Source organism: Schistocerca nitens, chromosome 1 (assembly GCF_023898315.1).
Source record: "Schistocerca nitens isolate TAMUIC-IGC-003100 chromosome 1, iqSchNite1.1, whole genome shotgun sequence".
NCBI classification, from domain to species: Eukaryota; Metazoa; Arthropoda; class Insecta; order Orthoptera; family Acrididae; genus Schistocerca; species Schistocerca nitens.
The window spans coordinates 757,105,915-757,131,199 of record NC_064614.1 but is presented as its reverse complement, the minus strand read 5'-3'; the positions used below and the strand labels follow the sequence as shown (position 1 = coordinate 757,131,199).

General features: G+C 37.1%; 1 protein-coding gene across 1 annotated transcript in view; it reads left to right on the top strand.

Annotated features, from left to right (window-relative positions):
* LOC126260921 (protein retinal degeneration B) overlaps positions 1 to 25,285 on the top strand; it is a 598,186-nt gene that overhangs the window by 388,631 nt on the left and 184,270 nt on the right. The window contains exons 10-11 of the mRNA XM_049958405.1: positions 14,802 to 14,828; positions 24,400 to 24,501. Coding sequence (XP_049814362.1) covers positions 14,802 to 14,828; positions 24,400 to 24,501 — 129 coding nt within the window. The remainder of the gene's footprint in view (positions 1 to 14,801; positions 14,829 to 24,399; positions 24,502 to 25,285) is intronic.

Genomic DNA, 25,285 nt, shown 5'->3' with positions numbered 1-25,285 from the left:
TCTGACTTGTACCCTCATGACGATGAGGTTCCCTACAGCTGGTCAAAACTTGAACTTTCTCAGAGCTTCCCACATGCTTCAGGTTGTGTGTTGATGAGCTTCATGCTTCCTCATAATATGACGTGACACCTTAGCAATGGATATGTCAGCATATTCTTGCAATGTAATACACTATATTTTGAGTGCTTTTTTGGTATTCTAAAACAGCTGCATGATTATGGTGTCCAGTTTGGCCTGTTGGGTGTCCGCATTGGAAGGTTTCTGTCAGGGACTGTCCTGTATGCCAGATGACACAGATAGGAAAGGCACCTAAGATAGGTCATTATCAACTTCCCACTGAGCACTGCCACTGAGGAAAGGAGAGTAAAATTAGAGTTAGTTGCAGAGAATGGCGTTAAAGCAGTACTTAAATTGCTCATAAATTTGATCTGCATCTACAGAACTGAAGTGAGAATAATAAAATTTGATGGTCACAGAAGAAACTTTCATGCTAAGAAATGTGTAACACTAGTGTTCAACTTGCATGTCAAGAAAGTAATAAATAAAGTGAAAGAAAATTTCAGCACAGAAATAAAAGTTCAAACAGGAAAAATATTGTGGTCATGGTTTGCAGATGACACAGCACTTCTGACCAGATGTAATGGAGACTTAATACTTCTCAAAAGAAAGCAACAGCATGCCTAGTATGAAAGAAGAGAAATGTTGATAAAGAGAAGTAAAAAGATGAATAGTGATTTGCTTAATATAAAAGCTGAAAACACAGTCGTGGAAGAAGGTGTGTGTCTGGGGCACAGTACTGTGTGAAAGTGGAATGTAAACCAACAAGATCGCAGAGAAGAAACTTTAAACAATTGAAATATCTGGGACTATTAAAGAATATTAAAAATTAATCATAAAGTACAAAATGAAAATGGACTAAAAGAAGTAGGTGAAGAAAGAAGCTTCTGGAAGACTCTTACCAGAATAACTCTTCTTTTATAATCGTGTTACTATGTTTGACTTAATGTGGAAGATTTTAAAAGGTCCCCTCGTGTTACTTAAGTGTAATGAAAAATTTAAGATTTGCATTTGCAGTTGATGAAAAATAAAAATCTTTGAACTGTATCCTATAAAATGAAATTTCATTGACAGTTCAATGAAAACATATCAGATGCAGATACTTTCTGGCATAAAATGAGAATTTCTGTGGCCATCACCGAATTAATATTTGTATAGCAGGCAATCAAAAAGTTTCTGTTCAGAGGGCATTACAGTCCAGAATTGTTGTGCCAATCAGGCAAAACCACTGTGAGCATTGAGACAATTGTCCTACTGACACACCAGTTTGAAGAAACCCATTTGGTAAAACCATGTGCCCTGTCATGTGAGAAGACCATAACTGCCTGGTGCACGTCCTCTTCCAACAGAAATCATTGACCCTTCAAGGGCCTCAAGGGCATTTTTAAGTGACCAAAGGTGTGATAATTGAAGGGTGAGAGATCAGGACTATAGGGTGGGTGCTATAGTGTCTCCCACATGAGTTAGTGTAACTTCTGCACTGCTGCATTTACGATATAAGGACATGCGTTATCAAGAAGCAGCAGCACCTCAATAATGGTTTTCGACAGGCATGCTACCCCACACAAATTCTTCATTCTCCAGTGGATGTCTATCTGTGTTTGTCCGTAAGCAGCCAAGAAAAGAAAAACAGCACATTGGTCCTTTATGAACACATTTTGTAATGAGGTCACCATAGTTCATCTTTCCACATTTACTACACACATGTTGGAAAGACACAAATGCCTCACTAATCCCTTACCTATGTGTCATTTTCTATATACCTGCATCAGAGTTGTAATATGTTGCATATATTCTGCAGCAATGCCCTCAAACAGAAACTTTCTGATTGTCCCTTACAGTTGCTGTCAAAGATGTGCTCTAATGTTTCACCTAGATTTACAGGAGCATCATCTGATGACTTTTTTACAGAAATAAATATATTTATACTAACACAAACCTAAGTAAGTGGAGTGTAAAAAGGACTCTTTCATTCACCCAGGTATCAATCAGTGACTCCAGAACACAATTATAATTAAATGCTAAAGTAAATAACAGTAACTGCTTATAGACTTCTTTTCCTTCATAAGTTATATTGTTAATGTGTTCTGTTACTTTCTAGTGTTTGATGGTAATTATCTTCTCTATCATGGAAATTAAATATTAACTGATTCTGGGGATGTTATCCCTCCCACTTTCTTCAGTTAACTTCGCATCCATCCTTGCACTCTCTCTCCACCTCTCCCTCTCCCTCTCTACTATGTGCTGTGCATGAAATGAGGATATATACACGCTATTCCTTGTTTTTCTCACCCAAACGTTTGATGTAAAGACAACCTTCACAGTTGATTGGTAAGCTTAAAATAATATGTATTTTCCTTTGTATTAGCTGTAAATGTAGATCAGACATTTGAAGAAAATACTCATTTCTCATTTTATGAATAGTGTTATGAAATGTATTATGTGATGGTATGTCTTTGTTTCATGTAAGTAGAGAATGTAAATTTTATTTTGTTATGGATCTAGATTTAAATCTCTGTTGAGAGTGGAAGTTTCGTCTCAGTCTGTGTAGAAGTGTGATATGATCCAAATTATTAAAAAAATGTTGTAAGAAACATTTACTTGATGATTGTGTCAACACTGTCAGTGGTTGAAGGTGCTAGTGATGCTATCTGGAAAACAAAGGTAGAGATGTGATAGAATTATACTTATGACTTAATAGTGAATTATTTCATGTTGAAGGCGCTGTTCTAATAGTTCATTGGATGGATATAAAAAGTGAACAAATAACAGAACAAAATAATTAGTGTATTATTGAAATTTTAGGTGAATTGTAGGTTTTGTTTCCATTTTGTCAGAGATAAAATTCTTGAAGATTATTACAGGGGAATTTCAATTTTATGTTTTTTGTGATCCTTTGCCATAAATTCGTAGCACCTGTGAAAAACCAATAAGATTGGTGCTAAAAATTCCCCGATTTCTCATTTCTTCCTAGTAAGGCTTACCTCAGTTCTATGTTTTTACTCAACATCTTTCTTGACTTTGTTCCATTCTCTTCCTATTGACATTTGATGTGACTGAATGAGTTATAAGTGCCACAGAAGACAGTGGTTCCCACCATGGGTGGTGACGGAACTAAAGAAATACTTTAGGCCATTGCAGAGAGGGAAGACGTGAGAAAGAATTTGCTGACATAATCCACAGTCGGTATTGACACCCAACTTGTAAAGTTTAGTTTCAATGTGCAGTTCCGCAGCAATGGAAAAACAGGACAGTCAATGTGAAGTGTTCCAGACCAAGCCAATATGTGATGAAGGGGCCCAACCGCCACCTTTTCTTGTGCCACTTATAACTCGGTCTTGTCTTTTTGCATGTGTTTCCAATGTACTGTATTCAGCAACAATATCAGTTGTAAACCTTTTAAAATAGAACACTGTGTCTTGAAGAATATGCTCAATCAGAATTAAGGAAATGTCGGACATTTTTGACTAGTGAGTTCTTATCGGCTGGCAGCTAGTTACTCACACAATGACCAGCGCAGCCACTACACCACAGCAACACATATAAAATGAGTGGCTAAAGTCTAGATCAATGGCAGTGGCAGTGGCAGTGCTTATTTATTGCTCATAGGTTGGCAGCACATCAGTTTTTTGTAGCCAGTGAGAGAATTCTTTGATGTAAACGATGAGAAGTGAGGCAATGTATTTGTAGCATTGAAACTGAAACCGTTGTCTTGTTTGCTATTTCTAAGTGTATTAGTGAGTTTAAAGAGAAATATTTTGTGATCATGGCAACGAGTGCTATAAAGTGGACTGATGTTGATGCATGTCTTGTGGATTAGTTGCAGGGACATGAAAATGTGTCAAATATGATGGTGAAATAAATATGCAATTGATCTTCATGAGCACACTCAGTACGAGGGGAGATCCAAAAGAAACCGGATTGTTGTCATAAAAAGTTTATTGATGAACCTTTTTACAAAATTACTTCAGTTATCTTCAAAATACTCTCCATTACATGCGATGCACTTGTCAAGTCTCTTTTCCCACTGTTGGAAGCATGTTTGGAACTCTTCAAGTTTGATATTGTCCAGTGCCCTTTGTGAAGCTGTTTTTACCACCTCCACATCATCATAATGCTCCCCTTTTAGCGTTTTTTTCATTCGTGGAAATAGGAAAAAGTTGCACGGGGCTAGGTCCAGCAAATACGGAGCATGGGGAACGACAGACCACCTCTGAGATGCCAAATAGTGGGTCACTCGTAAGGCCGTGTGTGCTGGAGCGTTGTCATGATGCAGAAACCAGTCACCTGATCACCAAAGTTCCGGGCATTTCCTCCTCACATCCTTTCGCAGATGCCTTAAAACATACAAGTAAAAGTGCTGGTTAACAGTCTGGCCAGGGAGTACGAATTCCCGATGCACAATTCCACGAACATCAAAAAAGACAATGATCATCGTCTTCACATTTGACCTCACTTGCCTTGCTTTTTTTGGTCTGGGAGAGTTGGGAGTCCTCCACTGGCTTGACGCTTGCTTGGTTTCTGGGTCATACTCGTAACACCAACTCTCATCCCCTGTAGTGACTTTGTTCAAGAGGTTTGTATCACGTGCAATCTCTGTTTTCAAGTCCTAACACACATTCATGCGAATGGTTTTTTGCTCCTGTGTCAGAAGGCGTGGAACAAATTTAGCAGCAACACGTCTCATGTGCAAATCCTCACTCAAAATCCGCTGGCACGAGCTCCAACTGATTCCTGTCTCTGCTGAAATTTGGTCGATCGTTTGACGACGATCCTCGTTGATCTTTTGGCAGACCTTTTCAATCTTCTCCTCATTTCACGATGTTGAAGGGTGTCCAGAATGAGCTTGGTCTTCAACACACATCTCACCACGTTTAAGGCGCCCAAACCACTCGAAAACCTGAGTGTGGCTCATAGCGTCCTCCTGGAAAGCTTCCTGAAGCATTTGGTGTGTCTCCATTGCAGTTTTTTAAAGCAGGAAACAAAATTTCACACACTCTCTTTGTTCTTTTAAAATTGCCATAACAACTTCGCAGAGGTAACCCGCCAACAGTCAGAGAAACACAATACCACACTTGCACGTTCAGCTTTACATTGACACCATCTGCACAGCTGTTTCATGAAGGTCTCTGCTAGCACCATCTAGCGTGAGAACCCTGCACTACGTCCATCAGAGTCCGGTTTCTTTTGGGTCCCCCCTCGTAAGTGGATCAATGTTTTTTTAAATTAAATCATGGGAGAAGCAAGGTAGATCAATGTTTATACATAATAGCCACACATTTTATATATCAAACACTGATGCACCTACCTTCTCCCATGATTTAATTAAAAAATGTTGATCAACTTACTCAGTGTGATTGTGTAGCTCAATTGTGTAACAAGACAGAGCAGAGAAATATTTCACTACTTTTTTGAAGGTATCATGAGTTGTGACACTGTCCTTGGTTTGCAGATGCTAGCGCAGTTTAAACAGCTGCACCTGAAAAAGGAACAATTAAATTTATAATCCTCATTTACAGTAATGTTGCTTCCTTTCTTCTGAATGTATTACTTCAAAACATATCATCTCCCTGCTAATCTCTCATTGGCTGTGTAACATGCAGCTGACACCTTCTTTTGATCTCATCACACATTGTGACAAGCGCTGATAACATTCCTGCATGAAACACATAAGTACACCACTGGCCCTATTCTAGACTTTCACCAAAATGGGCTTGTCTGCTGGATGTGTAAGAGGGGGAGTGGCTCTTGAATGTTAGGAGTGCAAGTAGGGTTGAAAGCATTTTGTGAAGTGCTGAAAATATACTTTTCAGGCAGACAATGTGCTATGGCAGAGATGTCACAGATACGTCACAGGGAAATGCAACAAGGGTTTTTCGATAGCATATTTTAAAGACTTTCGTGTTCAAATCTGACACGATACAGTTGCACCAAGTACACACACTACTCATGTTGATACTTTGTATCACTCATTGTGGATCATAAAGATCATAAGCAGTGATAGAAGTCATGGAGCAAAATTGTAGTGCGTGAGCTTTTTTTGAAGTTTATGTTTTACAAAGTGTATAGAAATTCACAGAACCAATTTCTAATATGCTTGTAATGTCAGATGGGGAAGTAAACTCATTTTTTTCACATCTCTGTTTCTCTCATTGCCTCTAAAATAACGCTTTGACAGCAGTGAGCATATAGACGGCTTGTAAGAAAAGTGTTAAACGATAATAGCAGTGGTGACAAAGTTTGTCATTAAGCAGATGTCCACATTTATGCTTATGGTTTAACCACTTAGCTGTCGTGATATTTTCAGTTTAATTCACCTTGTTATGCACTTTTTGCCTTTTTTCTGTACGAGCACAAAGAAAAGCTCTCTAAAAAATATGTGTTTTGATGAATAATTTATGGTCATAGCATGTCAGAAAATAGCTGCATTCTCTTGTATAAGATACCAAATTATTTGAGTTTATGGGGGGTCATGATGTTACATACGGTAATATCGAACCCAACATTAAGTATTCGCTCGTTTATAATGAGTTAACTTTATTTTGATCATGTCGGTACAAACACATCTGCTCAAATACAGAGTTCGGAACACATGAGATCAACAGTTTTCAAAGAAGTTCATTCTCAAAGATGAGGCGGTCGACTCTTGCAGTCGCTCATTAAGCCTAAAATAACACTTTAACATTGGTAGCACATGAAGTGCAGCTCATAAGGAAAGCATTAAACAATAACAGCAATGGTGACAAAGTATATCATTAAGCAGACTTCCATATTTATGCGTATGGAAATATAAGTTTGTGGTAAGTTCTTTGGGACCAAACTGCTGATGTCATCAGTCCCTAAGCTTACACACTACTTAATCTAACTTAAGCTAAGGTTGCTTTTTTCTGGGTGAGCACAAAGGATGAGCTCTCAAAAACAAATGTTTTGAACGTAGAATTTGTAGTCGTAGCATGCTGGAAAATAGCTCAATTACCTTCTACCCAGACACCAATTTCAATTCTTCGATGAGTTTTTACTTGCTGTTACACATTTGTAATTTTTTAGAACTGATGAAATTCATTATGACAATTTATTGTATAAACACTGCATTGTACATTTCATTTCTTTCAGTTAGACATCTTTTATACAGATTATTTGAGAGGCTTACAGCTGATAATCATGTATACCGGTTACATGTGCTTTTGCTTATATTTTGGGTTTTTTAAAAATTTTCCTCAATTCTGAATTTTCCTCAGTATTGCGTTTTTTAAGTCTGAATTGCACACAAATATAAGATAGGGATTTCACTGTCTTTTTTGTTTAGTCCACAGTTAAAATCAACAGATATTAAAAGGTTCTGAGGATTCTTCTCAAAAGATAAATAATATCTTCTTTCTAAAAAGTGGATCTCTTTAAAGTTTTGTTGTTGCCGAATGACACATTCAGGGTAATTAACGATTAGACCACCAGGCCTGCCCTTGGGTTTGATATTATTTCTGCACTGTAAATTGGCTGTAGTTCTGTGTGTGTGTGTGTGTGTGTGTGTGTGTGTGTGTGTGTGTGTGTGTGTGTGTGTGTGTGTGTGTGTTTCAACTGTAGCACCATCCCTTACCAGCAGGTGATAATGGAAAGGAGTGAGCTGGCATTTTGTTTCAATAATAATAAGTCCTCTTGTTACCCTGAAAGCAATGAGGCCATTTGGGTTTCATATGAAACACAACCTAGTGGCACTTGATATGGGACAAACAGCAACTCAAACCAAGGATTATAAGAAACTGCCACCTCAGGTACTGAAAAAGTCTTGTATAGTTTAGGATATAGTGAGAAATATGAGAAATAAGAGATACTGCATACTTTTGTATATATTAACTTGATGTTTTATAAAATTTTAACCCTGAGTATAAAGTGCACCAACCAAAAATAAAATGATTTTGTGCAGTTCCATTTTTGTTTCATGACTTCAAACCTATACCTATACCTATACCTTCAGTATTGCTTCAGGTCGAACATCCAAGTGAGCAGCAGTAATATAAAACACAAAGTGAGCTAGGCTAGAAAAAATTTACAATCATTTAAAAAAAGTGACCCCAATTATGAACTAGCAACATAATCTCACATTGAGGCAGTTGTCTATGAGATAATTAGTGATTGAATAAGCAGCTGACCGAGACCTGGTGCAACTGAACTGCTTGGTGCTTCAAATGTGACATGACTGTCTCTTTAACATCAGTCTTTGGCAACAAAGAATTATAGTGAAAATTTATTGCATTATTGTTTAATAAAACAGTATTTTAGCTCATATTATGTAAGATTATTTTCTCCTTCTTTAAATAAACTATGATTAAATTGTGATTCTGATCATACATGGCTTACCTTGGTAACATAAGGAAAGCTATTGTTTCCATGTGTACAAAGTGCGCCGTGCACACGCTCGTGTTATGAAAAATGACACAAAATGACATGCCCACTCAAGGGTTAATTGAGCACCAGAGCTGTACAACAGCATTTACAGATGGGTTTAGGCAGGGGCACATTCTTAGTGGCTCAGTGGTTTCCCTGTATGTCTTCCAGATGAAGCTACCTGTATAATGTACTACATATTATGCAGAATTACACACAATCTTTTAGCCATCATAACAGATGAAATGTACTCAGGCTGCAAAATACCAGGCTCCAAGGTCATACTTGGATCATTCCAGCGACTGGCAGAGAAGGTTGAGAAGACCAGCCTTATTCATGGAGTTTCAATGAAGTCCTTAATTTGCAGTATTGTCTCCAGAACTGATTGTGGCCCCTTGGTTCTGACTTGAATGGAAGGACTGAACAAGAGACTTCGAAGGTTCTGTGACAAACTAGGCTGCGGCTTCTGGACTTGTGCCGTAGGTTTGGGAACTGTTGCGTCCCCGTAAATGGGCCACATGTGCACTACACATCAGAGGCTGCTACTCAGGTAGTAGGTTGTGTGTGGGGTCCACGCAAAGGATTCTTAGATTAGGTGACTCTCTGTCCAATCCGCATAAAAATATAGCTGTCGGGAACCAGAAGTATCAGTGTAAGACCAAGTGAAATGCCTCCCACAGGTCAGACTATTAAAATTCTAGTGGTTAACTCCCAAATCGTTCGCAACAGAGTGTCAGAGTTTGAAGTGCTCTTGAAAAGCAATGAAATCACGTAACTAGGTAAAGAAAGTGGTTGAAACCTGAAATTAATAGCAGTGAGAATTTTGGGGTAAATTCAAGTGTGTTTTGAAAGGACAGACTAAAGGGAAATGGAGGCAAAACTACTGAGATAGAAATTGAAGCTGCATGTAAGATTGTTTGGGCAAGACTTACTATCAGGGGTGGTCATAAAATTGTTATTGGATCCCTCTATTGCTCACCAGACTCATCTCCTGATATAAATGAAAACTTTAGAGAAAACCTCATTTAACTTGTACATAAGTTCTTCAGTCATATGGGAATCATTAGTGGAGACTTTTTAATCATCCACCAACAAACTGAGAAAATTACAGTTTTGTTAGAGATGGGTATGATAAGACATCCCGTGTAGCATTACTAAATGTCTTCTCTGAAAACTGCCTAGAACAGATAATTTCAAGCCCCCCCCCCCCCACTCAGGATAGAAATACATTGGATCTAGTGACAACAAATAGACCTGATATATTTGAGGATGTCCACATCGAAACTGGTATCAGTGACTAAAATGCAGTTGTGGAACAATGATTACCAAAGCACGAAGGACAACTAAAACAGGCAGAAAGATATGTTCAGTAAACTAGTCAGAAATCAGTGGCATTATAACTCGATGAGGAACTCAAACCTTTGAGCAAAGGGCAGGAGCATGTAGAGGAACTCTGGCTCAAGTTTAAAAGAAGAGTTGACTATGCACTGGATAGATATGTATCTAGGAGAACAGTCCATAATGGGAGGGAACCTCAATGGTATACAGTCATTGTAAAGAAACTTCAGAGATTACTGCATAATAGGTGTAAAACAAAACATAAGGCTATAGATGAAGCGATGTTGAATGAAATGCATTTGTCTGTCAAGAGAGCAGTGAGTTATGCTTTCAGTGACTTCAGCAGAAACTGTCAAATGTTATTCCACAAAACACAAAGAAATTCTGGTAGTACATAAAGGCTGTTAATGGCACCAAAGGTAGTGCCCGGTCCTTAGTGAATGAGACAGGAACTAAAATTGAGGGTGGCAAAGCAGAGCTGAAATACTTAACTCTGTTTTCAAATCTTCCATTGCAAAGGAAAACCCACAACAACTGCCCCAATTTAATCCTTGTGACACTGAAAAGACGAATGAAATCAGTAATAGTGTCAGTGGTGTTGAGAAACAGCTGAAATCGTTAAAATTGAACCAAGCTCCAGGGCCTTGTTGGAATCCCTATCAGATTCTATATTGAATTTGTGGCTGAGTTAGCCCATCTTCTGACTGTAATCTGTCAAAGATCCCTTGAACAAAAAAACTGTGCCCATTAGTTGGAAGAAAGCATAAGTAACACATGTCTACAAGAAGTGTGATAAACAAAACTACTGTCCAGTCTCTATGTTGTTAGTTTGTTGTAGAATCTTGGAGCATATTGTAAGCTCAAACATAATTTGAGGTATGTTGAACAGAATGACCTCCTCCATGCCAACCAACATGAATCCCAAAAACATTAACTGCAGGTGAGCCTCAGGGTCCCTTGCTGTTCATTTTGTATATGAATGACCTTTCAGACAATATTAAAAATAACCTCAGACTTTTTGCAGATGATGCAGTTATCTGTAATGAAATACAGCTACATAAATATTCTGTCAGGTCTTGATAAGATTTGAAAGTGGTGCAAAGATTGCTGTAAATGCCCGCATCTCGTGGTCGTGCGGTAGCGTTCTCGCTTCCCACGCCCGGGTTCCAGGGTTCGATTCCCAGCGGGGTCAGGGATTTTCTCTGCCTCGTGATGGCTGGGTGTTGTGTGATGTCCTTAGGTTAGTTAGGTTTAAGTAGTTCTAAGTTCTAGGGGACTGATGACCATAGATGTTAAGTCCCATAGTGCTCAGAGCCATTTGAACCATTTTTGATTGCTGTAAATGTTCAGAAATGTGAAATTGTACACTTTACAAAAAAAAAAAAAAAAAAAAAAAAAATGCAGTATTGTATGACTAAGATAAAAGTGAGTCTCTGTTGGAATTGGCCAATAATACAAATAAGTGGGTGTAACACACTTTGTAATGATATGAAATGGACTGGTCACATACATTCAGTTGCGGGTAAAGCGCGTCACATACTTAGGTTTATTTGGGAGAATATTTGCAATCAATACACAAAGGAGATTCCTACAAATCACTCATGCAGTCCATTCTAGAATACTGCTCAAGTTTGTGTGGCCCAAACTAAGTAGGGGTAACAGAGGGTATTGAATGTATACAGAGAGAGGCAGCACAAATGATTACATATTTGTTTGACCCATGAGAGAATATTACAATGATGCTGAAGAAACTGAACTGGCAGACTCTTGAAGACAGAGATAAATCATCCTGAGAAACTCTACTATCAAAGTTTTAAGAACTGACATTAAATGATGACCCTAGGAATATAATGTAACCCCTACATATTACTCACATAGGGATTGTGAGGACAAGATTAGAATAATTGCAGCACTCCCAGAGGCAGTCAGACAATCATTCTTCCAACGCTTCATATGTGTATGGAACAGGAAGACGCCCATAACTGGTACAATGGGACGTACATTTTGCAGTGGTTTGTTTAGATTCCATGGCTGTCATCCTATCTGTACATCATGTTCCAAAAATTTGCCAGAATATCCAGGACTCTCTTCTCTACTCATAAAGAGATTGGAAAAGTATGAGTCATTGTTCAACATACCAGGACACACAGAGATTTGAGAAAATGAAATGCAAACCATGTCGACCAAGAATGCATGTAGTCAAAATATGATACCCGCCCCTTGGATGCTAAAAGGGCTATTCATAAATTAATCCCAGACTGGGTATTAAAAATAAGCAAATGTTTGTTGCTTCATGGTACTTTAGTGATAAATGGACACTTAGAAGGTCATATTGTGCCAGTCAACACATTATTGCATTCATTAGTGTTAAGCAACAAATGATAGAAATGGATGATGTCATTGTGTCTGCTGCCAGTTACAAGATAAGTTCCGTCATTCATTTCCTCAAACAGGAGTAGTCAACATTATGGTTCACCATCAGTTGCATTGTGTATAGGGGTGGGGTTATGAGTACTGGTATTGTGAGGGTACAGTGCAGAAAATTCAAGGCTGGTCGCGTAAATGTGCATGATGAAAGTGTTAAGAGGAAGACATTAATCTGCAACTGCTTTCTGAATTTTCACACGATGTGCCTCAGTTTTAAGAACAATCGTCTTTAACAAAGAGAGGATAGGGTATCAAAAGTTCTATGTGCAACAGGTCCAAAATGTCTAACCAGTATTCATGAAATTGAAAGAATGGGTTTGGTCTTGACATTCATTCATGTTAACATCAAGATGGGACTATTTTTGTGACAAGAGTCTTGACTAGTGATGGGAAATTGGTGCATACGTGAACTTTGAAACTAAGGATCAGTTCAAACAGTGCATGCATACTCGTTCGACAAACAAGACCAAAAAATTCAAGCAGGCACAAACTGCAAAATGGTGGTTACAGTTTTGTGGGATTGCAAAGCAACTTTGACAACAGATTTCATGAGAATAACACGTGAGAATACTGTGACAACAGTTTATTGTGAGACTCTTACAAAACTCCAAAGGTCAATCCAAAATGAATGGCAGAGCAATGTTACTGAAGGATTCATTCTCCTTCATGACAGTATGGTACCCCAGATTGCAGATCAAACATCGGAAAATCTCAGACCTCAGAAGATTTTTCAACATCCCATTCATAGTCTGGACTTGCACCAAGTGACTTTTGTGTCCTTTTTTTTTTTTTTTTTTTTTTTTTTTTTTTTTTTTTGTTGTTGTAGACAATGAAAGGTTAATTTCCTTATGTTGAGGTGCAGGATAATCTTTTGGTAAAAAGAAGAGTGGCTGGAAGTGGACAATATGCACTGGCTAGTAAAATCAACTACTTAGCCGGGTTAACCTCATTGTGATCTCAAAGGTGAGATAAAAGTCCTTCTCATTTGACTTAGGAAGGGCACAGTCTAAAGACACATGGCTTCCTGCTCCTGTTCGACCCTGCAGTGTATTGTGCTTGTGGAGTACTGATTTCAGTGCATCACATATATTTAATATTTAGATAAGAGTGTAGAGAATAGTATATCAATTAATGCGCTTTCTGTTTTTGCGAATGAGACAAAGGTGGTTTTGCGAATGAGACAATGGTGGTACAGCTTTTAACATGTTATGAAGTGTTTGACTTGCTCTGTTAAAGTAGCTGGTGGAACCCCCCCCCCCCCCCCCCACACACACACACAAAATAAGACTCGGCAGTGGAAATGACAAACAATTTGTGAAAGAAGGGATTGTTTTGATAATTAAAGTTTTTGTTGTTGTAGCTTTGGCTGATGTTTCTCATCAGCTCTATTTAAGGTCTTAAAGCCATTATAAATAATGACAATTTGTGTTGGATTTGCTTAAATGACTGTGAAATTGTTTAGTGTTCAACTCATTGTTTTTTTTTGTTTTTTGTTTTTTTTTTTGTTTTGATAGCATGTTCTAAAATTTATTAATTCTCAGATCGGATTCGCAGAGATCTAAGTATGCCATTCTAGGCATGAATCAATGATTTTCGAACTAAGGAATTATAATGAAATCAGTGATATAGTCTTGGTAGTAGTTTATTTGCATTTAATTTATGTAAATTACTGATAAGTCTACAATGAGCTCTGTATTTGTGTGGTTGGATTATACTGCATTGGTCAGTTAATAAATATGTACCATATTCTTGTAAAGCAATGAAGACAAATCCTATGCAAGGGCAAGGCTTTTACAGTACTCAGAATGTTAAAATTGAAACAAAACATATCAATCACAATGAAGAATGAAAAATGAAGCCCACATATCAAAATCTGCTATAGATGTGTATTTACAGATACATTGTACCATATGATTACTGCGATAGGTCCTGACTTTGAGAACTTCATACTTTTAATGTATTTTCTGGTAGGCAGTAATGAAAAATCAAAGGGAAGTGAATATTTTTATGATAAGAAATTTGGAGCTGGATAGTGCACAAAAATTTGGTTTTGTTGATCAAAGATATTAATTTAGAAAGCCTGTCAAAATGTTCAAGGCGAAATATGTTAACTGTAGTTCGAATGTGAAAGAATAAAATAATGCAGAATCATTCAAAGATTGTTTACTAGATTTTCATACTTTTATGACACACTAATTTTAGCAATGACTTCTGCCCATCACATATTCATTAATAATTGTCTCCTGCAACCATCCACCCAGTAGGTGTCTCACTCACTGTGATATGTAAAGATTCTTTTAATATGAAAGCTTCAGGTAGTGTTAATAGTTAGTGTTTCTGCCTGCCTCATCATCAGTTCAAGTGTGTGGTGAATATAGTCATTTCTCATTCTCTATTGTAAATTTATAGTGTATTGAATTTTATGATTTAAATAGTTTGGCTAATTAAAAAGTGGAAGAAGTTTCCAGTTTTATAATTAAAGCCATAAGTAATTTTCATAGTGCATGTGTAATTTTGTAGCTCATTCTTTTGTTTTCTCTTACAATTTCTTTCTGCTCTTCATCCTTCACTATCTGCTCCTTATGTCTGGTCGACAGCGGGCTTTGTTATTCCTGTTATTAAGGGTAGGTATATGAAACAACATCTGATATATTGTTGTTCATCAGTACCAGATATGAAAATTTAGAAATGCAGTGTTTTGAAAATTTCCAGTTATTATGTGGCACTTGAATTACAGTTGCTCTTTTTGTTTTTCCAGTATGTATTCTTTTTTGGAACTTTTGTGTATTATCTAATTTTCTGGTTGTTGAGTTTTTACATTGATTTGTGTTCGGTGATTGCAGCATCACTTTTTCTTTGAAAGTTTCCTAGTAGGTGAAGTTAGTTTTCTAAAATTTAACTTTCACAAAAGCACCCATTGTAGTAATTTGCATAAAACTGCACACATTTAATAAAATTAAAAACTTGTTTGACCAAGAAATTACCTTTCGTTGAATGATATTGTTTAGATGTTTTGTGTATTTAAACATGCTTCATCTTAAGTGCGCAGGCTGGGTCATATGTATTTAATTTTGACTGCATGGTAAAACGTGTATGCAGCCATCAGTCACCTGAACATTGAATTTCCTTTATTCTTCTCTTTTATCTTTGAAAGCTTGATAATGTTGAATAATCTTGACTATTAGTGTACTGGAGTATATGCTGTGTATTTGAACACCCTTTGTTACTAGACAGATGTCATGGTCTATAATAAAATATATTAATTGGAATATTCAAAATTTTTATGTATTACAAACCTGTGTTAAAAATGAGAGGAGAATGGCCTTATATTGATAGAGAAAATTTGGATGCTTGCATGCACTACACCACAACCCAAAATTGTGTGTTTATTCATTTTCTATTAAGTATGTTGCATGATCTGATGTTAGCATTCTTTCATTTTCAGTATGCATGCTAGTGAATTAATACATGTTCTGTTTTAATTTTTAAAAGCTAAATATGTGGTACATGAAGAATATTGACTGACTGCATGATTTTGTAAGCTTTGTGTTTGAAATGAAATTACATTAGAAGTTTATGTATAGTTCTGTACATTACTAAAAGAGTAGAAACAAATATAATGTGACTACATAATTGGAAATGTGAATTTTGGTTATAAGTCCTGTATCCTTTTTTAAATTTACCTTTTGTAATGGTGAGGGTAGTGTTGCAAACGAGCTTTATAGCATCTGAACAGGATCATAGGGTTAAATAGTGGTTGGTGTATATTTTAAATGATTATAAATTTTGAAATCTGAACTGGAACAACAGTGCTCTTGTAGTGTAAGTTAACAAAAACCAGTCAGTCTAAATTGCAAATGGTATTCATTTTTTTGGCAACTGGTATCTGTCATAGATGATCTTCAGAACAGTGTGTGCCTCCGTTGGTTATGCATTGTCAGTGTATGGATTTATCAAATGTGCTAAGAGGCACTAATCTTATTTCCATTGGTGATGTGTAGTTGATGCACATAGCTGTCATACATGCTCGAGGCCCTTGTTGTTGATGACAGTTGCTTCCTGGCATATACAGTGGCTCTGTACAATGACTCCACACATCCCCAATGAAGTTACATACTGGGCTGAAGAGGGCCTATCTATAACTGAAATTGGTTACCAGAAAAATAAACACAATTTGCAGTCTACAAGATCTTAAATTACATAATCTCATTTAAATGGCCCAGACCACAGAGTATGAGGCTTGGCTTTTTGCTAGTACTAGGATTTTTTTCTGCACTTCTTTCACTTTTAGCAATTATTTCTAATGTGAAAAATGCCATGTTGTATTCCTCACACACACACACACACACACACACACACACACACACACACACACACACACACGTAAGTGGCTGGATAAGACAGTGTGTAGTTTGAAGGTAGGTCAGAGCATACCATCTCCAGTAGCACCATGCTTAGTAAAATATTGTGCTGTGCAAAGAAACCTTCAAGTTGTATGTGTTTATTTTATTCAGTCCCAGAGTCTCTATGAAATATAAAAACATAGCATTATGCAGTTTCAAATAAAAGTAACGATACACTGAAGTGCCAAAGAAGCTAGTATAGGCATGCGGAGTCAAATACATAGATATGTAAACATGCATAATATGGCGCTGCACTCAGCAACTCCTATATAAGACAACAAGTGAATAGAGCAGTTGTTAGATCACTTGCTGTTGCTACAATGGCAGGTCATTAAGTTTTCAGTGAGTTTGAACATACAGTCGATGCATGAGAGAAGGGACACAGCATTTCCAAGGCAGCTATGAAGTAGGTATTTTCCCATACGACCATTTCACTAGTGTACCGCGAATATCGGGAATCCAGTAAAACATTAAATCTCCAACATCGCTGCAGCTGGAAAAACATCCTCCAAGAACAGGACCAATGATGACTGAAGAGAATCGTTCAATGTGACAGAAGTGCAACTGTTCTGAAAATTGCTGTAAATTCCAATGGTGGGCCATCAGCAAGTGTCAGCGTGTGAAACAATCAACGAAACATCATTGATACGGGCTTTCGGAACTGAAAGCCCATTCATGTACCCTTGATGACTGCATGACACAAAGCTTTACGCCTTGCTTGGTTCCAACACCAACACTGGAGTGTTGATGACTGGGAACATGTTGCCGGGTCAGACGAGTCTCGTTTCAAATTGTGTCAACTGAATGGATGTGTACAGGTATGGAGACAACCTCATGAATCTACGGACCCTTAGTAGGGGACTGTTCAAGCTCGTGGAGCCTCCATAATGGTGTGGGGCATGTGCAGTTGGAGTGATATGGGACCCCTGATACATGTAGATAGACGACTCTGACAGGTGACACATACATAAGCATTCTGTCTGATCAGCCTGCATCCATTCATAGCCATTGTGCATTCCAACAGACTTGGGCAATTCCAGCAGAGTAATGTGACACCCCACACATCCAGAATTGCTACAGAGAGGCTCAAGGAACACTCTTCTGAGTTTAAACACTTCCGCTGACCACCAAACTCCCCAGACATCAACATTCTTGAGCATATTTGGGATGCCTTGCAGTGTGCTATTCAGAAGAGGTCTCCATCCCCTCGTACTCTTACAGATTTATAGACATCCCTGCAGGATTCATAGTTTCAATTCCCTCCAGCACTACTTCAGAAATTAGTCGAGTCAATGCCAAATAATGTTGCAGTACTTCTGTATGCTCATGGGGCCCCTGCATGATATTAGGCAGATGTACCAGTTTCTGTGGCTCTTCAGTGTATGTATAAATGAAAGGCAAAGAAATAACAAAATTTTAGAAGTAAGTTAAGAAGTCCACACTCTTATTAATCATGTGTCGATAATTGTAACTAAAAGATCCAGAGTCAAGTGTAGACATGAAGAGCTGTCAATGTGAAGGAATTTGGCTGAGATAGTCCAGAGATTTGACACAGCTGTTTTATGTATTTTTAAAATTAATAACAGTGCTGTGATTTTGAAGTCAGTAGGCTATTATGTTATTATCTATGTTAGAAATGTAATGATAAGTACAGCATGGAGTCTCCACTCAGTCATGAACTATTGCAATGTGCAATAAATGACTACGGCACAGTGCAAGGAATTTATTAAATACTTTCACTACCATGCTTTTTTTAACCTTAGGTCTTGCCAATCAGTTTATTAATAATTAACACAATTTTTGAATGTCATTCATCTACATTTTTGCACTGTTCCAGTTAACATGATTGTAGTAAAAAATTTTGTCATTTTGTATTGTATGAAGGGGTTTTTTGGCACTTGGTCTGGATATGAGTAAAAGGTGTAATTTGTTCAGAACCAATGATGATAAAACCTAAATCTTAAGACTCCAATTGCTTATTGTGATGATTGGGGAAAAGTAAACATTATTCTGCTTTGGTGGAACTTCTGAACGATTACTTTAACTTGTTTGTCAACAGTTAAGTCAAGTGCAGGTCGAAAAAGCTTCCAAGGGATAGCTAATATTAAAAATTCACAAAAAACTGATAACAGAAGTTAATAAAACAGGAAAGGTCAAAGTATTAACGTTATTAGGAGAGATAATTGAAAGAAATACATTAGAAAAAGCTGCAAAGGATGAAAGAATAAACAGTCTGGAATGAGCATATGGAATACCGGAGAATATTGGCTCTAAAAAATGTGTAACAAGATGGCAAAAATAACAAATTACTACACAGCACTGAAACCAGGATGTCTCTGTACAAGTGACCGCCTACACTGAATTATGGGTCATCCAAATTAGAAGTACTGGAGACAAGATTTATGAGGAAATTTTGAGGTAAAATAAGAAGCACAGAAAACTGACACTTAAGAAAAACAGAGATTGACCAAAAAAAAAAAAAAAAAGGCTCCAAGAAGTTAGTAAGGACTTGGAATACAAAATACAATTGTTGTCCAGCATGTATAACGTCTTGGTGACAATTCCCCAACTGTGGTAATGGTTTTGAAGAAAATGTCTGCTGGTGACCTGAGTGGACACAGGACGACTCCTTGTTTTGCCCATCATTCGTTATTTTGCTTCCATGGTAGCAGGTTTTCTTCTTGGGCGCCAGTTTTGACAAGTTTCTTGCTATTCTCACTTCCGCTTCATCTCATTAGTTTCACTTTTCTTCACTTTGCTGTCAGTCCATATTCTGTTTAGACTTCATTCCAATCAACATATCCTGTAATTCCTCTTCACCTTCACTGAGGATAGCAGTATTGTCAGTGAATCTTGTCATTGTTATACTTTCACCTTGAATTTTAATCCCATTCTTGAACCTTTCTGTTATTTCCATCATTGCTTCTTCAATATATAGTTTGAACAGTAGAGGTGAAAAACTACATACGTGTCCTATTCCCACTATACCATTTGCTCGTCCTGTTGTTATTATGCTGTATTCACCTGAGGCGTACAGGATGACTCCTGTGCCCTCTCAGGACACCTGACTAGATAAATGCCTTTGGGGCCAAAACCAGTTGTGGTTTTTAAAAAAAAGAAAAGTGCAACTAGTGTGGACATTTTCTTAAAAAAAAAAAAAAATCATAAAAAGGAGAAGCAGCAGTGGGAAAAATATTTTTTCCAGTTTGTAGTGTTAAGATCTGAAGGATTCCAAGATAGAAAGAGTTAAGGAACAGTTGTAAAGTTGTCTGAAAAAGAAGAATGGGGCACAGTGAAAAGGTGGAAGAAGAGGAAGCAGCAAATGAGAAGGAACTTAAACTGGCTTGTCGTCCATAGATGCCCATTATGGTGAGAGGGGTGAGGACCGTAACTAAGTTAATGGAAAGTGCAATCTTTACTCTTGGGATGACAGTTTACTATTGTAACAAATTGGTACATAAAAGAAAATATTTTTTGACTGGTCTGATGCAGCCCACCATAAATTCGTTTCGTGCCAAACTCTCCACCTCAGAGTAGTACTTGCACCTCTCACTTATTTGTATGATGCATTCCAATTTCTGTCTTCCCCTACAGATGTTACCCTCTATAGCTCTCTCTAGAACCAGGGATGGTATTTGCTGATACCTTAACATATGTCCTATCATCCAGTCCCTTCTTCTTGTTAGCGTTTTCTATATGTTTCTTTCATCTCAGATTCTATGAAAAACCACCACATTCATGATATTATCACTCCACCTAACTTTTGACGTCCTTCTTCTAAGAGCAGCACATCTTAAATGCTTCAGTTCTCTTCTTTTCTGGGTTCCTACAATCCCCGTTTTCACTGTCATACAATGCCATGCACTACATCCATTCTCAGAAACTTTTTCCTCGAATTAAGACTGATGATTGACCCGAGTAGAGTTCTTTTGACCACGGATGCCCTCGTTGCCTGTGCTAGTCTTCCTTTTATATCCTCCTCGTTTTGTCCATTATTTGTTATTTTGCTTCCAAGGTAGAAAAATTCCTTGATAAATCCAAATTTCATTAAGTTTCTTGCTATTCTCATTTCTGCTACTTCTCATTATTGTCATATTTCTTCACTCTACTGTCGGCACACATTCTGTATGCATTAGTGTATTCATCCCTGTTCTACTCCCATTGTACCATTTTGTGCCACTATTGATATTACCCAATATTTGCCTGACCACAAAAAGTTATATTCTTTCCATTTCACTTCCCTGACCCTCCCATTGTAACTAAACTGAGCCTGTACATTACACATTTCAGGTTTTTTAGCTTCTGTTCCATGTTCAAATTTCTGACAGTCCATGCTCTAACTTGTGGAATGTTTCCATTTTGTTGGTTATTCAATCTTTTTCCTGTGGTTACCTCCTCTTTCACTTCCATACAATGCTCTTCAGTTAAATATTTTCAGAAAAGTCTTCATAAGACTTAAATTCACTTTTCAGAAATGTATTTCATGCTGTCACAGTGTCTGTGTTTTATATCCTTCCTCCTTCTGCATCACCAGGTACTTTGCCACCAAATAGCAAAACTCACTTTCAATTTTGTATGTTTCATCTTCTAATGTAATTAAAAAAGTTTGGTATCTCATTTCCTAACCTAATTTGCTCAGCACCACCTGATTTAACTTGACTACATTCCGTTACCATTGTCTTACTTTTGTTGACGGTCACATTATAACCTCCTTTTCAGACAGTATCCATTCTGTTCAAACGTCCTTCTGATGTCCTTTTGCTGTCTTTGACTGACTTACAATGTTGTCAGCAAAGCAAAAAGTTTTTGCCTCTTCTTCCTGAACTTTAATTCCATTTACAAATTTCTTCATGGTTTCGTTTATTGTTTGGTTAATGTGCAGATTGAATAACACTTTTGACAGGCAACAACCCTTTCTCAATCCCCTCTCAACTACTACTTCTCTTTAATATCCTTCAACTTTTATAACTGCAGTCTGTTTTTTGTACAAGTTTTGAACAATTTTTTATCTTCTGCATTTTATCGCTGATACCTTCAGAATTTTAAAGACACATCCTTTCAATGCTCTCAAGAACTTTCTCTGTATTTACAAATGCTGTAACTGTAGGTGTGATTTTATTCAATCTATCTTTTAAGATACATTTTTAGGGTCAGTATTGCCTTGTGTGGTCTTACATCTCTCCATAACCCAAACCTCTCTTCAGTTTTTATCAGTTTTTCCATTCTTCTGTAAATAATTCATGTCAGCACTTTGTAACCTTGGCTTACCAAACTGATAGTTTGGTAACATTCATGCGTCTCAGCACCTACATTCTTTTTATTTCAAATTATTACATTTTTAAAGCCTAATGGTATTTTGACAATCTTGTATTTCTTGCGCACAAAGATGAATAGTGTTGTCATGGCTGGCTCTCTCAAGTATCTTTATAATTCAGAGGGAATGTCATCTACTCCAGGTTCCTTGTTTTAATTTGCGGTTTTCAGTGCTCTGTCAAATTATTCATGTAATTTTATACCTTTGATCTCATCTTCATATACTTCCTCTTCCCTTTTGATCATAATAAGTTCTTGAAATTAATTTTCCTTGTGTAGGTCATCAATATATTTCTTCAGTTCTTCAGCTTTCTCTTCTTTATTTAGTACTGACTTGCTGTCTGAACTCTGGATATTCTTTTATCTGCTTGTTTTTTCGCCAAAGATCTCTCTAATTTTTCTGCAGATGGCCTCACATCCTTCCTATAGTCATGTATGCTTTTACAGCCCAACATTTGTCCTGCTTAAATATTTTTCACATTCTGCCGATCTCATTTTTTTGTCATTGTGTTCTCGCTTGCTTATTTCATTTACTGCATTTTTATATTTTCTCATTTCTTCAGTTAAATTCAGTATTTTCTGTGCTATCCAAGGATTACTAGTAGGCCCTGTCTTTTTATCCATGTGATCCTATTTCATCTCTTAGAGCCATCCATTTGTCTTTCCCTCTTTAAGTGAATTGTTGCTTAATGCTCTGTTTGAAACTCTTCACAACCTGTGGTTCATTTACTGTATCCACATCTACTTAATTTCCTACCTTCATGCAATTTCTTTAGTTTTAATCTACAGTTCAAAAATTACAGTCGGAGCCCACATTTGCTCCTGGCAGCTCAAAATCTGGTCTTGAGAAGTGTTGTATCGTTATATAATCAATACCAAACGGTCTGGTCTCTCCAGGAGCGTTTCATGTAAAAAGCCTTCTTTTGCAATCCTTAAATCAAGTGTTAGAAATGATGAAATTATCCTTTGTGAAAAATTCTGGCTGGTAGTTTTACCATTAGCCTCTCCCCCATTCCACATTCTCCTACTACTTTTCCTTCTCATCCTTTCCCTACTATCAAATTACAGTCTCCCATTACAAATAAATTTTCATCTTCCTTAACTGTCCAAATAATTGCTTTTATCTTGTCATACATTCTTTTACTCTTTTACCACCTTTGACAGTAGTAGGCATATAAACTTTTACTACTGTGGTGGGTGTTGGTTTTATGTCTGCCTTGGCTACAATAATGTGTTCACTGTGCTGTTTGTAGTAACTTACGTGCATTCCTATTTTCTTATTCATTGATACATTTATACCAACTACTGCAATACTGATACTGATTTTCGTACTGATAATCCTTTACTTACTTGACCAGAGGTCTTGTTCTTTCTGTCACCACACTTAATTCCTGCTATATCTGACTTCAAAGGATCTATTTCATTTGTAAATTTTTTATCTGTCTAAGGGATCAAGATTTCATGTCATGGCTCATAAAACACCAGATGCCCCCCTCCCCTGCCCACTGTCTGGATGACAACATCCACCAAAGTACGAGTAGGTCCCTTTAGAGTTCCTAATGCAGGACTATTTAGCCTCTCATATTTTACTGAAGGGGCTACCATAATCATTAAGCCATATAGTAGAGCGGCATTCCTTGCAAAAAATAACAGCTATAGTTTGCCCTTGCTTTCAGCCATTTGCAATACCAACATGCTAAAGGTCATGTTGGGTAATGTTACAAGGCTGGATTAGTCAATCATCCAGACTATTGTCCCTGCAACTACTAAAAATACTGCTGTTCCTCTCTTCAGGAACTTAAGGTTAGTCTGCCATCTCCACATATTCCTGTATACTTGATGTCCACAAGCTACCCCACCTTGACAAGGTCCTTTGTTCTTGGGAGGAAGGGGGCGGGGTGAATGTATTTACAGGAAACTGAAAAAATAAATTGTGACTGTCAGAGCAAAAACATATCTACAAGCAACAAAGCATATTACTATTGGAAATTGTTCTTTGAAGATACAGCAAAAATAAACTGAAGGTTTTAACTCAGTAATATGCATTTTGTCATAGACAAGTGAATTACAGTGGCTCTAGTCTGTGAATTAGCGATGGTGAAAGGGTGAAAGATTCTATAGATCATAATGTTTAAGACAGTAATTGCAATAATTATTTATGATGTTAAAATTTTTGAGACATTCTTGAACAGAAGTATAAAATCTCAAGCTCCCCAAGTGTGCATCAAGACTTCATCTTGTTTGTACCTCTTTTGGCTTGGTGATGCAATATACACATTTGTGGAGAGTGCAGTGGAATTAAATGAATATGAAGTGATTACTTACTTACTTACTACAGTGTAACTACAGTTTAATTGTTTCTGAATAGTGCAGTGTTTCTCACATTACATTATCTTTTAATATAACTTTAGTGAGCATTTTTTCCTGATTGTGTGTATTTGTCATGAGTGTTGTATTAACATGAGATAAAACTTTTCAGAAGATCTTGGAGATTCTGGCTCTTTGGCAAAATGGAGTTCATTAGACTTACTTACAGAGGAAGATATAGAGGGTGTACCAGCATCTGATGCAGATAAACAAGGTAATTTCATCTTGTTACAATCTAACATTATGAAGCATATTTTAGAGTTGTTGCCTGAAGAAAGGATTGAGTTAATAGTAGCAGTATACAGTTATTTGTTTCAGCTGATGGACCCCAGAGCTGAATTATCTGATGTTGTATGTTGTTTTATAGCATAGTTCTTCAATAATTTTAATAAATATCTTTGCCAATGAAAATGTAACAAGTCCTGCCAAGGTAAAAAAATCTGAAAAGTTAAAAAATCTGCAACAAATATGTCTTGGTGTTACTCCATGTGATATAATATGTGAACCATACCATTTTGGTCCGCATGAGCTAATCCTGCAGAAAGTATTGGTACTATTCTCTTTTAGTCTGCTTGTATTTGAGTGAAAATTCTCATATTTATATGGGGGACATGCTGTTTAGTGATACATCACACACTCCAAAGTGCATATGCACTACTACTTTCAGGAATGGTATTGGTTGTATTTATCTTATAACATTAGTGTTACAAGCAGGTTCAATGTATGCTTAACATAGCTGTACTCTGTGTCCATTAGTGATATGGCTCATGCAAACTTAATCTAGATATATGTTAATACTTATCTTAGTTTTAATTAAATTGAATTTCTTTTGTACACTGTAATGAACATGAGACATTAAATTCTCCCCCTCCCTCTTCCTCTCCCTTCTTCTCCCTTCCCCCTCCCCCCTGTGTGTGTGTGTGTGTGCGAGTGTGTGTGTGTGTGTGTGTGTGTGTGTGTGAGTGAGTTAGTTAGTTAGTTAGTTAGTTAGTTAGTTA